The 20,636-nt window shown below is 42.0% G+C and overlaps 1 protein-coding gene across 1 annotated transcript in view; it reads left to right on the top strand.

Moving 5' to 3' along the window:
• The window catches only part of CSNK1G1 (casein kinase 1 gamma 1), a 1,702,676-nt gene that overhangs the window by 131,365 nt on the left and 1,550,675 nt on the right, over positions 1-20,636 (top strand). The window contains exon 2 of the mRNA XM_044077488.1: positions 103-143. Coding sequence (XP_043933423.1) covers positions 103-143 — 41 coding nt within the window. The remainder of the gene's footprint in view (positions 1-102; positions 144-20,636) is intronic.

Below are 20,636 nucleotides of genomic sequence, written 5' to 3'. Positions count from 1 at the left end.
AGAAAATGATTTTAGACAGCTGGTATTATAGTATCTTACAGAACCTCACTTTCTTTACAACAGGGTGATATATTTTATTAAATTTTTGTATTTCTTTTCCAGGCAAAAATCTCTACACAAATGAATACGTAGCAATCAAACTGGTGAGTAGCCCTGTTTTAGTAACATTTTATGAGATGTTACAGTATTTATAATGTTTTCTTTAGATCATGTAAATAAAACTGAAAAAAAGACAGTTGTTGTACATTTCATATGGCTGTTTTGATTATAAAATTTGATTATAAAAAAGGCTAAGTCATTTAATGATGCATGTATTTTTACTCATCATTACCCTTATAACTGTTTGACTAGAGTACTAAAATAACATTAATTGTAGTAGAAGTGTTCATGTTGAATCTTTTTTTCAGACTATCATTGTATAAGTTGCTTTTAAATGGTAACTGTGAAGATGCCCGTGTAATATTCCCCCATTCCCTGTACCAATAGTTTAGAGGGATAAAGCCCTTACTGTGCTCAGACAGCCTGAGTTTGGTTAGCAGCTTGAATATTTGAGGGAACATTGACAGTAGAGCATAGGTGAGGCAGAGCTGGCTGCATATTACATAAATCCTGTTGGAAAAGTCTGGGATGTAAGTACACAGCCTGGGAGTTGGTGTTTGGTTTAGCAAGCCACCAGTGGATGGTAACTGTGATAGTGGGTGTGCAATAACATGTACCCATGTGAGGAAGGCTTTATGACCTCCACAGTGTGGTTCATCTGCTCTCCCTCCACCTGGGTGGTGGGGTTAGGCCATACCAGCTGCTGTTTCTCTGTTACCAGATGAAACTTGTGGGAAAAGGGATTAAATGAATGTGTGTGAATAGGGGATGCTTAGTTACTGGAAGGCAAGTATGATGGCAAAAACATCTTGGAAAAAAATAAACTTGTTTCCTAACTTTTAAGCTTCCAGTCTCTTATCTCTGCTGTCATAAACTCCCATCAGTGGTTTTGTTCTGGTTCTCTTTAACTTGCAATTAAAGAGAAATTATGGGATTTTCGATCAGTTGGTCAAATCAGGGTTTGCTGAGTGCCATTGTGCCATTTCATTAAGCGTAAAAGAACTTATCAAGCAACATAAAACACTGGAAAAAATAATTTCACAGAAAAGAGGTCTTTTTTTTGTTATATGGCTCATCTGGAGAACTGTGGAGCAAGTCAAGTCTAATTCAGTGAACCATACATTTCTCAAGTATATTGACCCACTTAAGTGGGGGGCTGTGCCCCACACAACCCCAAAGTGGGGGGCTGTGCCCCTTACTTGAATGTACCAACTCCAAGATCTCACTGCATTGGGGAAAAGGTAAATTTCCAGATGTTGGGAAGCTAACTCTTTGCCCTGGGAAAAATGTTCACTGATTTGAATGTTCAATAAACAGCTGTTTGCTGTATTGGGGTCGATGGCTATGTGTTTGAGTACTTGTGTTTTCATGGAAGTGATAATAAACCCAGTTGATACAGTCAGGGAAACTGATACTATGATGCAGGTTTTCATTTATTGGTGTAAGCTCTGGAAAGTAATGGCATTTTGACAAATATGGGTGTAATAGACGTCTGTCAGCATAGTTTTGTCAAACTTTGAAATCTCTATGCATTTTAGACACACATATATTGCACAGGCATCTTCATGTCAGGGTACTCACTTCCTGCTGGTTGGTATTTCCTTTCTTTTCCTTCATGTGCTGTTTCTTAGTTACAAAGAGAAGATGATTTTCTTCAAAGCTGGACACCATTCGTTGGAACTGGTGGTGTCATTGAGCTTCTGTCTTCAGCTTTTAATGCCAGTTTGTTTTCTTGAGGTGTATCTTCAATATTTTTATTTGGCGGTGCTTCTGCCTGCCGTGTTATCTGTGGCTAGAACTGGAATATCTCCCTTAGGAGTCAAAGGAGGTAGATATCGTTCTTTTTTTTATATAAACAGTAAGCATCTTTATTAAATTATCATATATGACATAGGTAGTCTTACAGTAAACCATACCAACAAAATCTCAGTTGCAAACATTGTACATTACAAACCATGCCGGCATAACTGTAGCTACAGTCATTATACATCACTTACATCCAGTCATTATCAGTCAGCCATCATGTAGCTCATTCAAACCCTTCCTTCTTTTAAACCTCATTTCTCCCCTGTATGTAATTTTTTCCTAAATTTTTCTAAAGATCCCAATTCCAGTTATTTTATCTCTGTTACTATCACCACTGCTTCTAGTAAAGCTGGTTTACACTTTGATTTCCATATTCTAGTAATTACTTTTTTTGGCAGCCATCATAATTAGACTCAGCAAGGCCTTACTGTGCCTAAGCAGTTCCGATACTGTATCATAGCTCAAAAAAATAAATGTGATGATGTGATATCTTGCCTTCATTCTGTACTGATTGGGTTTGGAACTGATCCTCTGTTCCAACTTGGCCTTATACAAAAGCTCAAAGTCTTCTACTAGCTTGTGGCTGAAACCCTATCCCATCATGCCCTAGGAAAACTCCACAGATCTCATTTGCCGATGAGGCAGTCGGGGGTCGCTTATCTTTGTACCCAGAAGCCTGGCTAAAAATAAAAGACAAGTGGGGTGCAAAGCATCGTATCCAGAGGTTACTCCATACCCTTTTCTTTTCCCATCCCAAACAAAAAACATTCCAGCATTCCACCCAGTCAGAGGGAACAAGCAACTCTAGAAATACAAAAGTTGCTAGAAAAAGAGTCATCCAGGCCGGCCCTGCAGACCAAATAGGATCTGGAACTTACTCAAGGTTCTTTTTAATTTCAGAGAAAACTGGGGACTGGAGACCCATCTTGGATCTCAGCAAATTAAACAAATCAGTGAAAAAGTTCCAGATGGTAACACTGCAGTCAGTACTCCCTTTTCTGGGACAAGACAATTGGATGTGCTCTGTAGACCTCCAGGATGCGTACTACCACATAAAAATGGACAGGCAATCCAGGAGTCATTTGCGCTTTTGGCTGGGAGCCAGTCATTACTAGTTTCGAGTTCTGCCCTTTGGTCTCACTACAGCCCCCAAAGTGTTCACCAAGTGTATGGCAGTAGTCACGGCTCACTTGAGACACCTAGAATTCAGTGTTTTTCTATACCTAGAGGACTGGCTCCTATCTACCACCACCGAGCATCTTACTAACAAAAGCGAGAGACACAAACTTACAGCTCCACTTTCACCTAGGAATCGCAATAAACTACGAAAAATCTGCCTTGTTGCCATCTCAGCATATCGTTTTTATAGGAGCAGATCTAGATACATTGAGAAAGTTGGCGAAGCTTCCTTTTGAAAGAGTTCAAACTATACGGAGTCAGGTTCTATTCCTACTTTCCAAGACAAAAGTACAAGCAAAAACAGTGCAAAAAGTATTGGTAATCATGGCAGCTGCAATAACCCTAGTTCCATTAGCATGTCTTCATATGAGGATTCTATTGTGGTTACTGTTCACATAATGCTCCATGCAGGAACTACCCATGTCCCACCAATTTGTAATAACTGAATCCTGCAAGAAAGACCTTTGTTGGTGGCCTCACTCCACTCGAGTGACTTTAGGTCTACCCTTTCTTCTTCCACAACCTGTAGCCACAGTGACCACGAATGCTTCCCAGATGGGGTTGGGGGGGGGGGCATTATCTGGGAAGGACAGTCCAGGGCACTTGGCAGAATCGCGAGGTACACTTGCACGTCAGTGTCCTAGAGATGAGGGTGGTGCTTTTAGAGATGCAAGCATTCCAAGATTCTCTTCCCCTAGGAACTACTGCAATACAGATGGACAGCATGTCAGTTGTGTGATACATATGAGGAGGAACCAGGTCCTACCCCATTTGTCAAGAGGCCCTGAGAGTATGACAGTGGGCGACCTCCTCCCAACGCTTTCTGATAGCAGGGCACATCCCAGGGAAATCCATCTTGATAGCAGACAAACTCAGCAGAGCGATTCTGATGCCCCACGAGTGGTCCCTAAAGCAGGAAGTAGCGGAGATTATTTTCCGCAAATAGGGCCAGCCTTGGTGTGACCTTATTGCCACATCAATGAATGCCAAATGCAGCAGCTACTTTGTGCCCCCCCCCCCCCCCGAGGGAGTCACCAAGGGGATGCACTTTTACATGATTGGCCCTCGGGTCTCTTCTACGCCTTCCCTCCCTTCCCGTTGATACCAAGGGTTCTTCAGAAAGCCAGCTCTTTGGGAAGGAACTTGATACTCATCATCCCATACTAGCCTCATCAAATCTAGTTCCCCTTTCTTTGGCCTCATCTACAAGAGGAGCTGTGGGTTTTGGACCCATTTCCAGAACTTCTGACTCATGCATCAGGGATGCTCCACCCCTCCTTTCAAACCCACAAATTGACAGCTTAGCTGCTCTCATTCCAAACATAGCCAGGCTACCTAACCTTTCCCCTTCAGTGAAACATGTCTTGATCTCATCTCATAAGGCTTCAACGAGGAAGTTATATATGAGCAAATGAAGAGCCTTGAATAACTGAATTGATCCCTTCTCTGCACCTATAGCTTCCATTCCTGAATTCTTGGCAAAGCTGTTTAATAAAAGTGCAGCTGCTGCCACTATTCGAGCTCAGTTAGCAGCGATATCGAACTTCCATATAGGTGATTCCGGGCCAAATGTGATGTCCCACAGACTTTGTAAGGCGTTTCTTAAGGCCACTATTTTATTAAGACCACCCGTAAAAGCTCCTCCACCATCATGGGAGCTGAAATTTTGTCTTATCCCGTTTGATTCTCCCCCCTTTTGAACCTGCATCATCCTGTGATCTAAAGTTCTTGACATGGAAAATAATTATTTTGATATACATCACTTTGGCTAGAAGGGTCTCAGAGCTACAAGCATTATCAGTAAAGCCCCCCTACATGCTTTTCCACAAAGACAGAGTATCACTACAAACTAACCTGTCCTTTTTACCCAAAGTATGCTCAGAAATCTAATCTGAACCAGTCCGTAGACCTACCAGTTTTTTTCCCCAGCTATGGCAGCAAGGCAGAATATATACTGCACCAACTAGATGTACATAGACAATTACATTTCTGCTTGCATAGGACAAAGGACTACAGAAAGTCTGACCAATTATTTGTATCATTTTCAGACTACAAGAAAGGTGCTCCTGTTACTAAAGTTACACTTTCAAAATGGCTATCAGATTGCATTACTTTTGCCTACAAATCCCAAAACAAAGAACTCCCAGAAAACGTAAAGGATCATTCTACAAGAGCAATAGCAACGTCTTCTGCCTTTCAGGTGAGACTGCCAGTTGATATTTGTGCTGCAGCAACATGGGCAAAGCCTCGTACCTTTATCACTCATTACAAAGTGGATTTGGTCTCCAGGAACAGGACCTCTTTTGGGTTCACTATTCTGAAGAGTATTCTCCCTTGAGCCACCCAAGAAAAATGGTACTAGGGATGCTGTCCCAACCAGTACAAAATGAAGGTGAGATAGGACAACATCACATAAAGAAGTTATGTGCTCCCCATAATGTTCCATGTGTGTTGTCCGTCTCGCCTACATTCTTATATACCACCCTCCTTCCCCCGGCCTTTGGCTCCTGGAGGACCAAGCAGATACAATTGGTGATTAATGCTCTCTGACCTTCTTCATTGCTCTAAAAGGTGTTCGATAGTTTCATTTGGTACCTATTGTTATATCCGCAAACAAAATCTGGGGAGATTTCCTAGGGCATGATGGGATAGGTTTTCAGCCACGAGCTAGTTGAAGACCTCGAGCTTTTGTATAAGGCCGAGTCGAACCGAGGCTCGGTTCCGAATCCAGCCAGTACAGAATGAAGGCAAGATGGACAACACACATGGAACATTATGGTGAGTACATAAGTACTTTTTTCTTCCATTACACCAATTTGCTCATCCAGCATCTCTGACAGATCAAGTCTGCAGGGAATCTTTAAAGTCTGCCAACTCATTACACTCCCAGAAAATATGTTCCCAGTTACCTCTTTCTTCCCCATCACAACTTTAACATTTGCTGTTTAGCTGAGGAAAATTTTTTAGGAGTCTACTTGCAGTATTAAAATACTTATGCAAACACTTCCAAGCAAAGATCCTAAATCTTCTAGACTTTGTTGCATGTTTGGGAGACGTACATATATCATCCCATTGTTTCTTTGTGAATTGCTTATCCAGTCTCTCTTTCCAATCCTTTCTAACCACCTGTAGCTGATTCTTATAGTTATCATACAGTATTTTATATGCTGTAGTTATTATTCCTTTCATAATGGCAACTTTTGTTCTAGATTCTACTAAAACTCTACCAGTGCTGGTCTTTCATTTAGGACCCTCTACATTTTTCTCTTTGCCTGTACTCTGATATCAGTCCTTGATAGGGAAGGCAATCTCTAACCTGCGGTCCAGATAAGTTCTTGGTGTCTTCACATGCTATTACCTTTCCCTCTCTAGTTACTTGCTCCTAGTACCTTGGTTCCTTTGCCATTTTTCTCCAATAAATTCCAGACCTCTTTTGCTATTGTCTGCATCCCTAATTGCAGTCATCCCTGTGTGCAGCACCTCCTTTCTCCATTCCCATGTTAGCTTAGTTCTTAGAATGCTTTCTGCTACTTTATGAATATAATATTATGTATGATTATTGTTATTCTCCTTAAATGTCTCCTGGGCTTCCCCTCTGTTTCATAATCCTTTCCTTCCACTTTGAATTATAGTTTTCTGCTTGTGTTATGTATATGAACCTCAGCTGTGTTGCTCTGAAATACCTGAACTCAGGTAATCCCTTCACTCTTGCTGTCTTCCCCTTCCAGGTAAACTCCTTCAGGTCTTTATTAATTGCTGTAAACATCTTCTCCCCTGGTTGGTAAAAAATGTGTACAAGACTAAAGGGACTAAAAACATTTTAACTGCTTGTCCATATAACAGAGTTCCCATTGTCTGAGTTTTTGTATTATCTTTTGCTTAGTCTTTTCCCACATATCCCTAGCCGCCACATGGGAATCATTTTTATTTTTATTTATTTTACGTATGTTTACTGGGAAAGTCCAACTGGACAAAAGTCATTTTTCAGTGGTGGCCCGAGGAGAAAAGCTCCACTTGAACAAAAATGAAATAGTTACAGTTTAATGCACATTTAGACTTGTATATAGTAGATATTCAGCTACAATCATTTTAAGGTTACATAATACATACAGGTAGATCAACAGAATACATATGAGAGTTGTAATAAATTCTGTCTTCATCGAGAAACAAGAAATGCAGAGGTATAGGTCTTGTTAATTTAGACAAGGGATAGTGGTATAGTGGTAGACAAGGTATAGTTCAGACAGGGTATAGTGGTATACCTTGAGCTAAGAATGTATAGTTTGAGGTAATAATAGAAGAGCTGTTGTGAGAGAGTAGGAGATAGTCTATAGTAGATAAATATTAGCTGGGATTGGTACAAGAGCACAGCCAGGTATTGTTTAGGTGAGTTTTTAGATTTTTTTTTAAAATTGTACTAAGGAAGAATTGGATGAAATATGGTGGGCGGTGTATTCCATATTTTTGCTGTGTAGTTGGAAAAGAGACAGTCACCTGCTGTATTTCTGGCTTTAGTTACCTCAAGAAGGAATTTATTGCCAGAATGGAGAGTTCTATTACTGGAGTATGGGTGTAGTGGATTCTGGAGTGCAGGAGTTTTCTTAGGCTGTTGTAGAATTTTATGGGCCAAGTAAGTTGATTGCATAGTAGGAGGTGAGGGAGTTCCAGCCATTTGAGCTGTTTTAAAGCTGTACAGTGATGTGACCTGTAAGGAGATTCCTTGGCAAAGCTAGCTATTTTGTTGTAGCATGAGTCAATTCCTTTCTAAGATTAGTGAGGATTGGAGAAGCATGAAGGAGTGCTGAGAGGAGATGTGTGCATGCAATGGTAGTCTTTGTTTTTTGTGAGGAATTGCTTGTTTCTATATATAGAACACCCATTTTTGTGTACTTTTTATGGTCTGGGAGTTGTGAATATCAAGATTTCAAATTACTGTCAATCCGTATGCCTAATAGTTTAGTGTGGGTTACAGGAGAGAGAGTGAATAATTGATTTTCCTACTGATTCTACAAACTATGAGTCCCATGACTCTGACTCCTCTGATTACCAGGACACATACCCTTATCTACCTATGAGGATTCATATGCAGTGGATTCCATTTCCTCTGCCTCCCTGCTGAGGACATTTCTTTCGGTGAAACCTTGCATACCTCTAAGAGAGCATTTCCGCTGGGAATGCCATGACTACCCACAGTCCAAAAAGAGACTCAGGGAATTTTTAGACTTGCCTCAGCACAGGCCTCTAGCTATACCCCCCTGTCCTGGATATTGTAGATGTCTTCATGGAACTAAGTCTTACCCATGATACTTTACCACCAGCTCCTAGAAAGCCTGACAGGTACTGCAGAGTACCTGACTCTCACAAATTTCTCTTTAAAAATCCCACTGCAGATCCAGAGACCATTTCTCAGGGACCTAAAGGTATTAAGGCTGATATAGCCAAAAACCCTACCCCTTCGGACAGGGATTGTAGGGCTTTATACAGATGGGGTAAGAAAGTATATACCTCTACAACTCTTGCCATCAGGGCTTTAAATTACCAGTTTCACATGTATGGAACTAATTAAACAAAAAAATGTTGTTGATTCCTGTACAGAAAGTAAAGATTTACAAGAGTTAATGCATTCTGCAAACTAAGTTGGTAAACATACTTTGCAGTGTGATTTTTGATGCTTTAGAAGCATTTTGCAGGGCTGCTGTCACTGGGTCTGTTCTGAGAAGGCATGCTTGGCTGAAGGAACAAATCTTGCCAGACCATGTCAAAGCAAAATTACTAGATGCTCCATTAAACCAAGAATGTTTGTTTGGCACAAAAGCAGAAGTAGTTCTTAAAAAGATGGAGGAAAAAGCTAAATCTATGCAAACTGTTAAAGATTTCTTACAGGTACAGCCACCTAGATTCAGTAGGCATTGGCCTTCAAAAAACTGGTCCATTCCAGTCCCACTCAGACCTTCTCAGCCAAAACCCAGGGGCAACAGACCACAAAGACTACAGTCTCAGGGTATGCACAGATCTAAACAATGGAGTACTCCCACCTCGAAAGCAGGGAGTGGTAAGCCACCCCCGTATGGAAAAGTTCACAATGACTTGTCCTTCATCCTTCCCAGCCATGCCCAAGTACTTGCACCCTAGGAGGAAAACTTGCCCTGCATGCAAAAAAATGGGAGTATATTACCCAGGACCAATGGTTCTTAAACATTGTATCCCAGGGATACAGATTCTACTTTCACTCACTGCCATCCCCAAGCGGATTGTCAGACCTTCCTCCAAATCAGTGGGCAGAGGCCCAAAAGCAAGTACTTTCTCTTCTCAGTATCAGGGCTATTCAACCTATTCTCTCAGAGCAAAGGGGACAGGGTTTCTACTCCAGACGGTTCTTGGTGCCCAGAAAAGAGAACTCCTGGCGCCCTGTCCTGGATCTGTCAATTCCCAACACCTTCCTGATGGTACCAAAATTTAAAATACTTACACTACAGCAACTGCTTTATATGCTAGCCAAGGACTCATAGATGCGCCTTTAGGGCAGAAACATTAAGGAAATGTTGCAGGGTCGAAAAAAGAAATCAAAGAGACGAAGGAAAGGGACTTTCAAGTGTGGTTCCTGTTCCCAATCCCCTATTATACAGGGAGATTCAGTATATTTAATTGAGAGGAATATAAGGCTTATGACCAATGTTTTCTCAAACTGTGACACCATTGGGGTGATCTATATTGCTATCTGCAAAGCATGTGGTGCTTTCTATATAGGAAAGACTACCAGGAAGTTTAAAAGTCGCATCTACGAACATTTGAACGATATAAAAAAACAAAATGAAAATGACGCCTTATATTAAGCACAATTTAACATGCGCTATGGCAGCATTTGGTTTTTATATGATAGAAAAAGTGGAAGTTGATCCCAGGGGGGGTCCTTGGGGAAACAACAGAGTTCGGAGTACTCTTTTGGCAGTTAAACCTGGAAGCCAACAGGCTTCCAGGTCTCAACTGACACATTTCTGTTGCTCCAGTGCTTAAGCTTTGATCCGCTAAGCTCTGAATAGAAAATGGGGGGGGGGGGTACATTTTTACTATAGTTTTATTTTGGTTGATTTTGAAAAAACTTCTTTTAATAACCTTATTATAATGTCTTTGTGTCCACACAGTGTGTATTTAGTGTATTAAAGTATAACTTCTGAGTATTTTTAGAAGGATTTTTAAAAAATTGATTTTTTGGTGTAAAATGTTGGGATTATTTATTTGATTGATTAATTGATATATGTAGAATTGAGTCATTAAATTGATTGTATGGGGGATTTAAATAGAGGCAATTCTCTTTGTTCTTGTATTATCTGAAGAAGTCCTGTTTGGTGAGGACGAAAATTCAGTGATCTAGTTAAGTGTTAATAATTACACCTTACATTTGTATATTTGGAATAAACTGAGTTGTCCGGACTGCTTTGAGTGGTTTTTCGAACACTAGTCCTCTAGGTGTCCAGGTTTGGTTGCTTTGGAGTCTTGTACTGTTTTTTCGGACACTTTTTCCTCCTTGTTCTATTTTATTGCTCTACTATGGTTGAAAGGTAAGCAAACCTAATGGCAACCACCTTATTAATGTTAAGTTTATAAGAGCAGTATTTAAAATCTGTTCCTATTTGGCTCTGTTCAGCATACACCTCAACTGTACAGATTTTCACAGAATGTCCAAATTTTTGCCTCATATTTTTGGTCTTTTTCTCATAAAATTTTTGTTTTCTGGCAAATCACGGGCAGATCATTGAGGATGAAGTCAGAAAATAATGACAGACAGTTGAGTTTTATACTTCGTACTGTTAAGAAAATTCATGCTAATGCAAAACCTGCATTTCTATCAACTTTGTAAGTTTGTGAGAGCAGCACTTAAGTGTCCCTATTGTGTGCCTTTGTACCCTCACTATTTTTGGCTTTGTCCAGATTTCTTGATCTAAGAGGGTGAGAGGTATGTGTCCAGTGGTATGGTCCAGACTTACACAGACCTCATTGCTGCTGCTGTCAGGGATCACTCACACTCTTCACTCTCTCACCCCGTTACACGCACACAGTCTCTTTTGCATTCACTCACACACATCGCTCACTCTTTTCCAATCTCTCACACAGTCATAGTTACTCCCTCATTCATACCTGCATTCACTCACATATCACACATACACACACAGTCACCTCCTCATTCATACCTGCATTCATTCACACATGGTTCTCACTTTCTCCCATTGAAACACACACAGTGTCACTTCCTCATTCATACCTGCATTCATTCACACATCGCTCTCACTGTCACACACCACACACCCACTTGCGCATTCATTCATACATTGCTTTCACTCTACCAGTCTCACACCCACATACCACATACCCACTTATATGTACTCATTCATACATCACTCTCACTCTCCTGATCTTACACCCACATGCCACACATCCACTTATGCATTCATTCATACATCCCTCGTACTCTTCCCATCTCACACACACACACACGCACACGCACACACACACACACACACACACACACACACACACACACACACACACACACACACACACACACACTTCCTCATTCATACCTGCATTCATTCACACATTGCTGTCACTCGCCTGATCTCACACATACACAGACACTTCATCATTCATACCTGCATTCCTTCACAAACACACACACACAGCCACTTCCTCATTCATACCTGTATTCACTCACACATCACTCTCACTCTCCCGATCTCTCTCACACACACACACCCCCACACACCTTCATTCATTCACACATCGCTCTCACTCTTCCAGTGTCACACACACATACAGCCACTTCTTCATTCATTTCTGCATTCATTCACACATCGCTCTCACTCTCCCGATCTCACACACACAGCCACTTCATTCATTCCTGCATTCATTCACACATCGCTCTCACTCTTCCAATCCCACACACACACACACACACACACACACACACACACACACACACACACACACACACACACACACACACACAGCCACTTCTTCATTCATTCCTGCATTCACTCACACATCGCTCTCACACTCCCGATCTCACACACGCACGCGCGCAGACACACACACACACACACACACACACACACACACACACACACACAGCCACTTCTTCATTTATTCCTGCATTCATTCACTCACAGCTCTCACTCTCCCGATCTCACACACACACACACACACACACACACACACACACACACACACACACACTCTTTTGCTTTCATGCACGCATTCACTCACAAACACAGGTAGACACACTCTCATACAGGCATTCACTTACCTGATGGCTTGGTAACAAGTGCTCCATAGCCCTGTACTGGTCCGCGGCCCAGTGGTTGGGGACCTCTGTTCTAAGGGTATGTTATTTGTCAGTGGTTGTACAATTTAGTACTGTTTGAGTAATTGAATGTTATGAGGGAGAGGGTGGTTAATTTGAGTAGGGTTATTTTGAGAAGTTATGGATTCATAGGTTCATACTAGGCTATCTGCCCTGGGGCAATTATAAGCCTAGCCCGATTCTGTATGGCTTACGCCACCCCTTGATTTGAGTATACTGTGCCCTTTTTAAGGTTTAGTTTACTGTGCCTCTGTCTAATAGTGACACGGGAGTAATCCCTGGGACAAACCTACGATCCCCCATCCACCTATCGAGATTCTTCTTGAAGAGATTCAGTGAGCTGCTCTGCCTCACATGAACTGGAATTCTATTCCAGAGCGAAGGGAGCCTCTGGGTTATGAACCTGTCCCTCCAGCAAGTTCTATTAATTTCTGTGCTGAGGTTCAAGTCCCCTCGAGCGTGTGGCTCTAAGGGATTTAGATTTACTGAGGTGGAGCAGGTCCATTAATCCTGGATTTGACACAGCTTTGTATGTCAGGCATAGATCGCCTCGAAGTAGGCAGTATGCAACTGAGTAGAGCTGGAATTTTTTTAACCAAGCAGCATATGGCATCTGTTTAAGACCCTTGATCCCCTTGGTGAGATACTTTTGGGGTCTTTCTAATTGCTGCAGGTGTTGGGTAAGGTACATCCCAAAAGGGGCATTGTATTCTATGATGGGCCTGATGAGGGATCAATAAAGGGGCACGATTACCTCTCTTGATCTAGATGTGAAACCTTTCGTGATGAGGTGGGCTATGTAGAAGGTCTTTCTAACCACTTTGGCAATGTGGTTTTCAAAGGAGCGATTGCTATCAACTTGGGTCCCTAATAACTTTCTCTGAACTTAATGGGTTTCCACCTATGTGGTAATTTGTGGGCACATTGGTTTTGCCAAAGGGTATGACTATACATTTTTTGTCATTTAGCTTTAAACCATGGCGCTGGCACCATTTATCTGTCTCTGAGACCTTTTTGAAGGATGTTTGTGTCAGCTGGAGAGTCGATTATGGCGCCCAGTTTGCAGTCGTCTGCGAACTTGGTGAGCCATAGTCCTCCCACGTTTGCCTGTACCTCGGAAAAGTATATACCGAACAAGAGTGGTCCCAGGACAGAACCCTGTGGGACGCCACTTGTGACCGGTTTCGAGTCTGACATGGCTCCAGCAATTCTCACTCTGTGGGTTCTGTCTTTGAGCCAGTTTGCGACCCATCTTGTGACATAGGGGTTTATATTTAAGCTGGATAGCTTATCTATGATGCCCGAGTGGGGTATTGTGTGAAATGCCTTTGCAAGGTCCAGATAGGCTGTGTGGACTACCTTCCCTTCATCTATGGCTTTGGTGACTGTTTCAAAGAAGTCAACCAGGTTCAAAAGGCAGGATCTGCCCTTGACAAAGCCGAACTGGGTAGGATCTAGTGTCTGTAGGTCCCCAATGTCTTTGTTTATGAGCTCCATGATGATCCTCTCCATAGCCTTGCAGACTAAGCTAGTCAGGCTTATGGGGCGATAGTTTCCAGGGTCCGTAGAGGCTCCACCTTTGTGGAGTGGGACCACTGTTGCTGCACGCCATTCTGTGGGCACATATCCTGTAGTGAGGCTGAGATTGTATAGCTGTTTTATTTGAGGGATTAGTTCCTCTTGGAGTTCATGTAGGATGCAACCTGGGATGCCATCTGGTCCCATGGAAGCAGTGTTTTTTGCTTTGGAGAGGGCAGCCTTCACCTGAGCATCAGAGATGTTTGGGAGGCAGCCCTCTGCCAGGATAGATACTTGCTCTTTTGGGGGGGGTGGAGAAGTTTGCACTGAACCTGTCTGCCAGGATATTGGCGATGTCTGTGGGTTCAGTGTATTTTTTGTCGTTTAGAATCAACTCAGAACAAGTCTGGGAGTTGCATCCCAGGTTCCTAACATAACTGAAAAAAGCCTTATGATTGTCTTTGGGTAGTGAGGATTCTGGGATGCTGATTTAGCGAATAAATAGGAGATGTTAATTTTGAGGTTTATATTAATTCAGTATATTATAGTGGTGAGACGTATGTAATCTATCATTAGAGTTCTGTAAATTTTGATCACTATATACAGTTAAAATTGAGATAGACATAATGTTCAGTTTATACAATGTGTATGTGGAGGTGATTTTAATTTTGGTTATAAAATTGGGTTAGATAGTTAAACAAGATTAATCAACTTTGATTGTAGTAGTAGAGATGACTCTACATGTGGTTTATAGAAGTAAGTAGTCAAGCTGAGACTAGGCTAATATTTTTGATTTGGAGAGGGGATTATTAGAATTCTGTTTGAGACTGGTCAGGTTTTAAGAGGATGAAGGAGGGCAGTAATTGGTGTGTGATTGCTTTTGAGTGTGGCTGTGTGGTATAAGTGTAGGTGTAGTGGGGGTGGGTGGGGATAGGGTAGGGGAGCGGAGTGAGGGTGAACGGAGTGGGATGGACCTTCGACTTGAATTTCCAAAACCAGTCAGTAAGCTTAAACAGTTTGCTGTGCTTTTATTCTGTTTTTATTAAAGATTAGTCTGCTCGTGTACAGCAGAATGTTCATGAGTGGAGGGTGGGGGATGGTTAAGTAGAGATAGATGGGAGAGATATCAAGGATTTTTTAATTAAAAATAGCTTCCTATATTACAAGTCTTTTTAGAAAGACTAAAATGTCACCACACATAATGCTCAGTATTTCCAGAAAGAGCAGAGTCCTGATAGAGGTTAACTAAATATTAAGAGAGAACAGTTAAAGTACGAGTAGGGAGGTGAAAGGCTTAGGGCACTTGAGATTGCTCCATTGATGCTTTAGACTATTTGGGGTGAACTTTAAATGTTAACGGTTAGGATATACAGTTTGTAAGTCAATTGACAACATGCATAGTTCAGAGAGTCACTGAAATATCTTATTCCAGCAGTGTCAGCATGAAATCTTGGGTTGGGTGGATGTAGCGGCTAGTAGAGGTACAGGGTTGGTATCTACAAATGAAGGGTATAGAACATGGTGAGGTTAAAATGTGAACTGTAATTGCAGTTAGATATCAGATGAGAGAGCCTGAAGAAATGCACAATTATTGGGCTAGAAAAGGAGGAAGGATAAGATGCACAAAATAGTAGGCACTGAACAAAAGGTGTATATAGTCTTTGTATTATACTTGTAAATGTTTAAGTTTACTGTAATTTAAAGACAGCATAATACGCCTTCATCACTAATCTAGTACACAGCACTCATAACAGCTTTAAAGAAACAGATTGAGTAATAAATGAGCCGCTAGCAAATTACATTATCAACTTCAGTAGAAGGACCATGACAGTCCAGTCCAGTAACTTACTGAAACATAAAATGTGCAATCTAACTTAGATCCATTGTTGTAACAGATCATAACATGCCTTGCTAGTACAACATGTTTTAGTTTAGCAATTATGGTTCCCAGGTAAGACACTATTAACAGGATATTAATACACCAGTAGATATAGCTCTGTTTCCCCCACTTTTTATTTTTTTAAAAAGACATTTGCAGATATGCCACTCATATCTGGCGACTGCTTTAGGAACAGAGTAGATTACAGTTAGTTAAATTAAGACATAGATGGACTGCTAGTAACTGGTAATCCAATTACAGACATTTAAGCAGCAGTATTAACCAAATGTAATAGTCAGCAGATGAGCTGCACATATCCAGCAGTTGTTTGAGAGAAAGTTATAGTAATGTAGACTTTCTTGAGATTGTAAGCAGATTAAGATAGTATTGACTACGAGGTCAGACACATTGTTAGGAGTAAAATCAGCAATACTTGTCAGTAAAATATTTCACAACCAGATAGTTAAGCATCACCAGAGCAATTATCGAGGGTAGTAGAATAGAAAGATGGTGTAAAAAGCCCACCAAGGGATTTAAACCCTGCAAGGCCTTATGGGAAAAATGAGAAGCAAATGAGCAATGGCTGATCTCGTGGATTGGACCTTGGACTTGGGTATGCGTTTTCCAGAAACAATCAGTAAGCTTAAACAGTTCATTGTACTTTTATTCTGTTTTTTATTAAAGATTAGTCTGCTCATTTACAGCAGAGTGTTCTTGAGTCAAGGGGTGGTGAAGTAGAGATAAGTGTGAGAGATTTCGAGGATTTTTAATTTAAAAATAGCTTTCTATATTATGAGTATTTTTAGAAAGACTGAAATGTCACCATGCACAATGTTCAGTATTTCCAGTATGAGCAGAGTCCTGATAGGGATTAACTAAAATATTAAGAGGGAACAGTTTGAGTAAGAGCAGGGAGGTGAAAGGCTAGAGCATTTGAGATTGCTCTGGTGATACATCAGAGTATTTGAGGAGAAATTTAAATATTAACAATTAGGCTGTATAGTTTGTAAATCAAAGTTTGTAAATCAATTGAGAACATGTATAGCTAGTGGGTTGCAGAAGTATCCTATTCCAGCAGTGTCAGCATGAAGTTGTGGATTGGGTGAATGTAACTGCTAGCAGAGGTACAGGGTTGGTGTATAGCTCATGGGTCGCAGAAATATCCTATTCCAGCAGTGTCTGCATGAAATCGTGGGTTGGCTGGATGTTGCAGCTAGCAGAGGTACAGAGTTTGTATATAGGTCGTAGGTTGCAGAAATGTCCTATTCCAGCAGTATCAGCATGAAATCGTGGGTTGGGTGGATGTAGCAGCTAGCAGAGGTACAGGGTTGGTATCAGATGTTAATAGTCAACAGATGAGTCACATGTATCCAGCAGCCATTTCAAAGAGAAAGCTACAATAAAATAAACTTTCCTGAGACTGTAAGCAGATTAAGATGGTATTAACATAGGAGGTCAAACATATTTGTTAGAAGTAAAATAACCATCTTGTAGTCATTAAAATGTTTCACAACCAGATAGTCATTACTCATCACCAGAGCAATTACTGAGGGTAATAGAATGTAGTCAGTTGTAGTCTTCATTTTGTCAGGTACCCATAAGTATGGATATTGCTGAACCAGTTCATTTATGGGTACATAATTTACAGCTATTGCCTTTGTTTTAGCTTCATTAATTTTGTATCCTGAAAAGATTTTAAACTGTCTCAGTATGTTCCACAGCACTGTAATGTCCCTTTCTGGATGTCCTTCAAGGATGCATCTGCAGTCCTAACTTATGGGTTGTCCTGCCTCAGGCAGCCCTTCGGTCGGCCGGATTCCAAAGTCTGGGTCTGGCCTCGGCTGATGTCGCACTTCACCCAACATCATAGCTGCTGGGGTATAAAGGCATCAGCCTACGCCATTTTCCCCAGTCTTTCTTGCCGCGCGGTGCCCGAAGCAGAAGCTGTTCGCAAGTGCCGGTCGGTCAGATCCAGAGATTTCTACTACCTAAGACTTCTAAAAAAAGCTAAGTACCCCGTTGGGGACTCTTTCTTGCCTCAGCCGATGTCAGACAAAGTAAATAATTGTTTAACTTGTGGGAAACAAATACCTCATAAGGATTTCCACCCTTACTGCCTTCCTTGCTTAGGCCCAGACCACGACGTATCAGCTTGTCTAGCCTATGCTTCCTTCAACCGACGGACGCTTAGATGTCGGTCGGAGTTTGCAGAGGAGTTTTTTGGTCCCGCTTTTGCATATAAAATGCCGTCGGAGACTCCGACTATCCGACTACACAATTAGCTAAAAAGCGCAAGGAAAAGGACCGACACTCGCGGTTTCGGCTGAAACCACGGTTAGGCCAACCGCGAGTGTCTCGGTTTTGGCTGAAACCGAGACCTCGGTTCTTCCTTCGGCCGAAAGCATGCCTCCGATAACCGAGGCCTCACAGAGCATGGCTGAATCTGCTACTGAAATTACTGCTACAGAAGCAGGCACCCAGGATTTGTCAGACACTATTCCTTGAGACATTTCTACCCCTGCACGTGGGGCTGCTAGACCCCCTGCTTCTATGTCTATCAAGGCCTTTTCCAGGGCTAAAGCAGCTAAATCTTCTAAGGCCTTACCTACAAAAGCTCCCTCACACAGGCCTACCTCTAGTTCCCAGATACTCAGCCTGGCTGAGGATCTTATTTCTTTGATCAGGGGATCCCAACCTCACCCAGACAGGGCCTCTCAACCTCCTCCAGATAAAAGGCCTAGGACTGAACCCCCTGAACCTGTCTCTACAGACTATTCCTCGGATGACTCAGATATTTCAGACCATCAGGAAGGCCCATATTCTCCTTATGATGATTCTGATGCAGAAGAATCCATTCCTTCTGCTTGTCCTCCTGAAGAATTTTCTTTTGGGGAAACCCTACACTCTATGAGGGAACACTTCCAATGGCAGGGACAGGATTTTTCAGATTCAAGGAAAAGGCTAAGGACTTTTTTACACTTACCACAGCATAGGCCTTTAGCCATTCCTCCAGTACTATCAGTTGTAGATGATGCATATAATGATGCCAGTACTGCCCCTGATTCTCTTCCTCCGGCCCCTGCCAAGCCTGACAGATATTACAGGGTCCCGGACACACACTACCACTTGTATAGGGCTCATGTTGCAGACCCAGAAACCATTTCACAGGGCCCTAAAGGTGTGGCAGCTGCCTCTGCCAAAAACCCTCTTCCCTCTGAAAGGGAATCTAGAGCATTAGAGAGATGGGTTAAAAAGGTTTATACATCTGCTACTCTTTCGGCCAGGGCCTTGAACTGTCAATTTCACATGATTCAGTACCAGGAATTTTTGTTAGACCAGCTAAATAAAAAACTGTCCTCTCCTGAACCTATAGACCGCAAGTCCCTTCAGGATTTGGTACATAACTCTCAGCAGGTCAGTAATCATTTCTTAAAATGTGGCTATGATGCACTGGAGGCTTCCTTTAGGTCAGCTATGACTGGAGCAGTGATTCGAAGGCATGCCTGGTTAAAAGAGCAATCCTTACCAGACCATGTTAAGTCAAAACTCCTAGATACTCCTATGGAGAAACAAAGTTTGTTTGGCTCCCCTGCACAGGAGGTTCTAAAGAAAGTGGAAGAAAAAGCAAAATCTGTCCAAACAGTCAAGGATTTCTTACAGGTCCAACCTCCGAGGTTTAGCAGAAATTGGCCTTCGAAGAATTGGTCCTTTCCAGACACCTCCAGAGCACAGAGAGGCAGAAATAGACGCCCAAGAGGCAGAAGTCAATCTAGGGGTGCCTACAGGGGACGTCAGTGGCAACCTGCCAACCAGAGAAGTGCTGCCACAGCTGCAACTACAACCACTTCCTCGGGACAGACACAATGACTTGGCTCTGGTTCCACCTACCAGGGAACAACTGGAAGCACCCTTGGGCGGAAAGCTAGCCTTATTTTCCAACAACTGGCATTGCATTACAGGAGACAAATGGACTTTACAAACAATAGACAATAGCTACAGGTTTCACTTCCACACTCTACCAAAAAAGAGAGGAATGCCAAACCTTCCACCAAGCCAGAAGCCAGAGGCTCTAAAACAAATCATCAACTTACTAAGGATGAGAGCAATGGAAAGGGTACCATCTATGGAACAAGGCCAAGGATTTTACTCCAGACTATTCCTTGTACCAAGAAAAGAAAATCAATGGAGACCTATTCTCGACTTGTCCGCACTGAACACATACCTCATTGTTCCAAAATTCAAAATGCTGACCCTCCAGCAACTTCTTCCCATGCTGGGCAAGGAGTCTTGGCTGGTGACTCTAGATCTCAAGGAGGCATACCTGCACGTCCCTATACGACCAGATTGCAGAAGATACCTCAGATTTCTTGCAGGATCAGAGCATTATCAATTCTCAGCATTGCCCTTTGGCTTATCTACTGCGCCCAGAGTATTCACGAAATGCCTGGCATCAGTAATTGCTCATTGCAGGCTTCAGGGAATTCAAATTTACCCATACCTGGACGACTGCCTAATACAAGCGGACAACAAGACAAAATTAACAAAAGATTTGGCAAATGTCATACAACTGTTGCAAGCCTTGGGATACACGGTCAACATTCAAAAGTCAAGGCTAGTGCCATCCCAAAGGATAACATTTTTGGGTGCAGAACTGGATACAACAACTCAGATGGCTTTTCTCACAGAAGAAAAACAAAATCAACTACCAGTCTATTTCATGACATTAACAACACAAACTCAGCTTACTGCAAGGAAAGTCCTGCAAGCCCTGGGTTACATGGCATCCTGCATAATATT

The sequence above is a fragment of the Protopterus annectens genome, chromosome 7.part0 (assembly GCF_019279795.1).
Source record: "Protopterus annectens isolate FY-2018-M chromosome 7.part0, PAN1.0, whole genome shotgun sequence".
Lineage (NCBI taxonomy): Eukaryota > Metazoa > Chordata > Ceratodontiformes > Protopteridae > Protopterus > Protopterus annectens.
This window is presented reverse-complemented; position numbering and strand designations above follow the sequence as displayed.